At 45.8% G+C, this 6,000-nt stretch overlaps 1 protein-coding gene across 1 annotated transcript in view; it reads left to right on the forward strand.

Moving 5' to 3' along the window:
• The window catches only part of SNRNP40 (small nuclear ribonucleoprotein U5 subunit 40), a 29,056-nt gene extending 23,687 nt beyond the window's left edge, over nucleotides 1–5,369 (forward strand). The window contains exons 8-10 of the mRNA XM_080921093.1: nucleotides 1,067–1,128; nucleotides 3,432–3,535; nucleotides 4,938–5,369. Of these exons, the coding sequence (XP_080777219.1) occupies nucleotides 1,067–1,128; nucleotides 3,432–3,535; nucleotides 4,938–4,987 (216 nt within the window). The 3' untranslated portion in view covers nucleotides 4,988–5,369. The remainder of the gene's footprint in view (nucleotides 1–1,066; nucleotides 1,129–3,431; nucleotides 3,536–4,937) is intronic.
• Nucleotides 5,370–6,000: the final 631 nt, after the last annotated feature.

The raw sequence follows: 6,000 nt of genomic DNA on the forward strand, positions 1-6,000 counted from the left end.
AGGCAGCTTTTCTGTCGTAGAGCTTATTAAGAAATGTCAGTGGTTTCTTCTTACTGATACTGTTTTACTTTATAAATAAATTTTATTTCTGTTGGGTTTGGTGGGGGTTTTGTTGCTTGTTTTTTCTTCTTCAAGATAATCAAAGAAAAATAAAAAGATAAATTTTAAAAATATTTTAATAGAATCAAGATAGGTGGAGCTAAGGGAGCCTCCATTTAAAGACAGAACAAATTTTGTCGACAGGTTTGTTCTTAATTAGGTTAAACATTTCTGCATCTAGTGCTTATGTGTTATAAAATTACAAAGCAAACTGGAGAGTTGTCTCTGCAGTTAAAAGCACTGGCTGCCCTTGCAAAGGACCAGAGTTTGATTCCTGGTAACCACAGAGCAACTCACAATTGTGTGTAACTCTAGTCCCAGGGGATGAGATGCCTGTTTCTGTCCTCCTCAGTTGCTGGGCACACATGTAATGCCCAAACATACTTGGAGACAAGTCACCTAAAATAATACACTTAGATTAAAAATAAATAAGGTAAGCCAGGCTGTAGTGGCACATGCTTCTATTCCCAGCACTTGGGAAGCAGAGGCAGGTGGATGTTTATGAGTTCAAGGCCAGCCTGGTCTACAAAGCAAGTTCTAGGACAGTCAAGGAAGTTGTTACACAGAAAAACCCTATCTATGGGCTGGAGAGATAGCTCAGCGGTTAAGAGCACTAACTGCTCTTCCAGAGCTCCTGAGTTCAAATTCCAGCAAGCATCATGGTGGCTCACAACTCTAATGAGATCTGATGCCCTCTTCTGGTGTGTCTTAGACAGCTACAGTGTACTTATGTAATAAATAAATAAATCTTTTTTTAAAAAACCGTATAGAAAAACCAGTAAATTTTTTGGAAAAAAGATAAACAAATGTTAAAGAAAAATAAATGAGATTACAGAGCAGTTTTGTGGCTGCTGATGACAGTCTGGGAGATGCTGAAAGCCTAGTAGGAAATTAAGTCAGCTGACTCCTAGTGCAGCAAGAGGGGTTTGGCACACTTAACTGTTCATGGAGTCTCTTTTCATTACAGAACCTCTTGAGGTGTTCCTGGTCACCAGATGGAAGCAAAATAGCAGCAGGCTCAGCAGACAGGTAAGATCCCTGGGTGTGAGGTGGAGAATGCTGTAGCTATGTGGGTCACACATCTAATGCCTAAATGTGAAGACAACAGGTATAGCTACCCACATGACTGAGGGGCTCTCACAGATGAGGCCATGTGAAGATAAGGGTTTAAAGCCCATGTTGGATACACATAGAGAGTCGACAGTGTGTTTATATCTGCTGGAGACTCGCAGTCTTCCTAGTGTCTGTCCTCCCATGCCTCCCTCTCTGCTCTCTGGATAGTGTCTTCCGGCATCACTCTGCTCTCTCTCTGAGCTACGCATGGTGCTCTCTCTCTTTAGCATGACACATTGATCCTTGCTTCATACATCTAACTTGTGTTAGTGTTTTCCCTCCTTACATTTGGACAGACATGGCGACATCCCTGTAAATGGCTCAGTCAGGCAATCTTCCCCTCTGTGAACCCAGGGCACTGCTCGTTGGTGCTTGAATTCTGAGCTCTTGCTGTTTCAAGGATGAATTCCTAGGTCAGAGGTGACAATCAGATTCCACCCTTGTATCAACCCAACCTTTGGTTATAGCTGCCAATGTTAAAGATAATTCAGAGCCAGAGCCAGGCTCAGTGGAAAGTGCCGACATCGCTGAGGGAAGTGGGCTAGGTGGCTTCCATCTCTGCCAAGTTTCTAGGCTTTCCTGAGTGAACTTAGAATGACTTAAGGCCTTGTGTGTGAATGAGAAACAGGGCAGAATTCATGTATCAGATACAGGCCAGTTTTTGGTGTCTGTGGTGCTGTGTACTGTGGAGGAAATCTGATGGAGTAGGGATTCTTAGTGCCAAGGACAGAAGCCTTGTGTGTGACTCCTGGAGGTTCCGTGTAGAGGCCTGAAAGTAGGGCTCTTCCCTAGCTCATAGCTTTCAGCACATCTCTGGCTCTCTTCAAACTCACTGTGCACACCAGGCTGGCCTTGAACTCATTTCGGATTATAATGTCCTCTCCTCTTCCTCTGCACCAGTCCTTACAAGAGAACGCATGGCTTGGTCAGAAGGAAAGCCTGCCTCCTCTGCTGGGCTTGGCTAGATTTCATAGGCCACCTTGATAGCCTAAAGTCAGCAGTCAGTTCTGTTATATAAGTAGCCTGGTTTCCACCAAATGATGACATGCCCACGTGTGGGGAGGACAAGGAGCCCCTCTAAATTTAGCATGTAATTGGCAGCCATGAGGAGTGAACAAGGCCTTGAAGTAAACCCTTGGAGATCCAGGCTTCTGCTGGTTTCTTCGAACTTGAGAGATAATATCCAACTCAGAAAACCACTTTCCAGCTGTGCCTGTGTCTGGTGGATTTCCCCTTCTGCTTTACAGATCACTTCCTCCTGTGCCCTGTTACAGAGACCAGCCAGGTGGGGCCAAGAGGGTTCAGGTCAGCTGCATGACTTCATGTGGTTCTGGCTGAATAGCACAATCGTTAGTTCTGTGTGCCAGACACTGCATATATTCTTGTTTTTCTCAAAAAGCTATAATTTTTTCATTATGATAACAAAAGAAAGAGGTTGTCTGATGAGCTTGCCAGTGGACAGTGCCATAGAGCCTGCCCTGCTTTTCTGACTCTGGTGCTGTCAGTCTTCCACTCTGCCCGTGGCGGGGCTGGCAGGGGAGAATGGCTTGTGTAGGGCAGAGCAGGGCATCAGAGGGCCTGAGCACTAGCTGAGAGGTGGGAGTGTGGTCTGCTTCTACCAAGTGCTGGGTTCACAGGCATGTGACAATATGCCCAACTATTCCAAATCCGTTACCCAGTTACTCTGGAGCCTACACTGCGAGAGCATAGTATGTCATTAATAAACTCTGCTTATTTGCTGAGTATAGAGGCATTTAGAACATCTCACAGTATATCCTAGGCTGGCCTTGAACCCATAATCCTCCTGTCTTCCCTCTTAACCAGTGCTGGGATACAGGTATGATCTTTCTGTCATTTTAGAATTTTGTAAATCTATAAATAGCATAATCAGTCATGGGCTATATTAATTTTGTTGGGGTTTGTTTGGTTTTTTGTTTGTTTGTTGAGACAGGGTTTCTCTGTGTAGCCCTGGCTGTCCTGGAACAAACTCTGCACACCAGGCTGGCCTTGAACTCACAAAGATCCTAATGCTGGTTTAAAGGCATGCAGCACTGCTGCCCAGTTTTGTTTTGTTTTTTTGTTTGTTTGTTTGTTTGTTTGTTTGAAGCCAGCAATATTCTCTCTTTCAGTTAGTTGGTGTAGTCCTAGTTTCTAAAGCCCAGAGGATTGTTCAGTAAACAAACATTTCCCCCGTCCTGTGTTTGTGTGGCATCTTGCAGGTTTGTGTACGTGTGGGACACCACGAGCAGAAGGATCCTGTATAAGCTGCCTGGTCATGCCGGCTCCATCAATGAAGTGGCTTTCCACCCGGACGAGCCCATCAGTGAGTCACCTCTGCCCTGACCTGATGGCAGGCAGGCGTCAGTTATGAACCCAATGATAACACTTGGGTTTTTAGGGTTTGGGGTTGGGGGGCTGGGACAGGTGACCATGGAGACGGCAATTGACGGCATAAAGGAGGCACCAGTACTGTAGTAATCTATGGTTGCTTTTACACGAGTGCTCAGATGGAAATAGAAGTCTTTAATTTTTCCAGACAGGGTTTCTCTGTGTAGCCCTGGCTGTCCTAGAACTCAGAGATCTGCCTGCCTCTGCCTCTCAAGTGCTGAGATTGAAGGCCTGCACCACCATTGCTAGGCCAAATTGAAAGTCTCCAGCTGGGGTCATGTAGCCTTGGCTTAGCTGATGCTCACTGTGTATCCCATGCTGGCCTCACTTGAGGTAATCCTCCTGCCTCAGCCTCCCAAATACTAGTCTCTTCACATGTGCACCCAGCACTTGAACCACAGGAGGGGATCTCAGAGAGTCAGTGCAAAGCAGTGCTACAGTTTATTAAGAATGAACTTGGAGGGCTGGAGAGATGGCCCAGTGGTTAAGAGCACTGACTGCTTTTCCAGAGGTCCTGAGTTCAAATCCCAGCAACCACATGGTGGCTCACAACCATCTGTAATGGGATCTGATGCCCTCTTCTGGTGTGTCTGAAGACTTATATTTGAGTGAATGGATGAATGAGTGAGCCTGGAGTGGACTCATGCCTTGGGAGGGTTGCTGCCATCTACAGGTCAGTCTCGGAATTGCTGTCCCAGATGTTGAGGTGGCTTCAGTTCTCTCTTAGTCTCTTGGATTGGCAGGGACTGTAGTCAAGAATGGTTTATTAATATTTAGATTAAAATTATAATAAGCTGAGCCAAATAAAGAAAAAATCCTGTTACTATTCTCTAGAATTTTCTATAAGCACATTGACTGGGTGGGTGGGAACTCTTAATCCCAGCTCTGGGTGGGCAGAAGCAGGAGGATCACTGGAGGTTTGAGACTAGCCAGTGTACATAGCAGGTTCTAGATCAGCCTGGGCTGAATAAAGAGACTCTCAGGAACCTTGTCTGAGAAAGCCACAGCCCCAAATAAACACACAGGTGGGATCTGGGGGGAGGTAGGGGTGTGTGTGTGTGTGTGTGTGTGTGTGTGTGTGTGTGTGTGTGTGTGTGTGTGTGTGTGTGACTTACAAGAGCATCAGGATTTGAACCTGGTTGTTTCCCATGTACAGCCATTTTCATGGTTTCAAGAGGACTCGGATTGAAAAGCCAGGCTACAATTTCCTATGGGTAGCGTTTAGGAGAGTTCAAGCTAAATCCAATTGCTCTCTGTCACAATTGTCTTTTGACACAGGGCCCTTGAGCCCCGAGGATCCCCGAGCCTTCATTGTCTCCTCTCGTTCTCTCTCTCAGTCCTCTCAGCATCCAGTGACAAGAGGTTGTACATGGGCGAGATCCAGTGAAGGTGAGGAGTGGAAGGCGCCGACCGCGTAATTGGCCAGAGTCGGATGGTGTCTGGGCTGATCTGCCCTAAGGTGACCATCGTTGGCTGTAGTCCAACAGCCACCTGTGCCCCATTCACCAGAACAACTGTGGCACTGCTACCACCTGCCAGACTTCAGGGATTGGTCTCTTCTCTTTAAAAAATGAGATTTCTTCAGAAGGACAAACATTGGTTTGATATTTCCTGTTTATTAATCTAGGCTGGAGACAGGGAATGTCAATTGAAATTTGTTAGTTGGATTTGTTTTCTGTTTTATTTTTAAATTGAGTAACTGGCTTGTATGATATTTCTTTCTGTGTTTGAGTCATTTTATATTAAAAATCCAAACAGATACCTTTTTACAAGAACCTTGTGGCTTGGATTTATTGCTGTCTTTTTCTCTGAGGCTTGACTACTGTAAGTCACGGCAAGCACATGTCCAGGAGGTACGGTCCACTTATGCGTCAGTGGGGTGCCCTTGTGTGGAGCTCCCCTTTCTGTTTGTAGGTTTCTTCACTCCTGTGAAAATGACGTTCTGTAATTGTTGGGAGCAAATACGTCTCTAACTAGAAGCAGAGCACCAGAGCCTGTCTGCTCTGCCTCCCTGCCCAGAGCACTTTTCTTTGTGGCATTCTTGTACTCGGGGTCCTGGAGTAGGCAGGAGTGTGACAGCCCCAGCCAATGCCCTTGGCCAGGATGCTGCTTCCCAAGCAATGTACAGGGGAGATGGTGTCTGGCGGGCTTTAGCCACAGCATTTTCTGTGGCGTTTTATGATCCTATTTTCTTGTCTGACTTTCCTGCTCTGACAGAGATGTTGAAAAATGCTGTCATGTCCCTTCTACTAGAAACTTCTGTCTCAAAGCAAGAAGTCTTCTTATCTGAGCGTGTTTGGCTTTAGACTTACAGCTTATGATCTTAAATCGTATTTATCCTATGTTACAGAGAAGATGCTAGCCTGGGTTTAGAGCATAGTCACTCAACAAACGCCTGTT

Source organism: Micromys minutus (genome assembly GCF_963924665.1).
Source record: "Micromys minutus genome assembly, chromosome: 9".
NCBI classification, from domain to species: domain Eukaryota; kingdom Metazoa; phylum Chordata; class Mammalia; order Rodentia; family Muridae; genus Micromys; species Micromys minutus.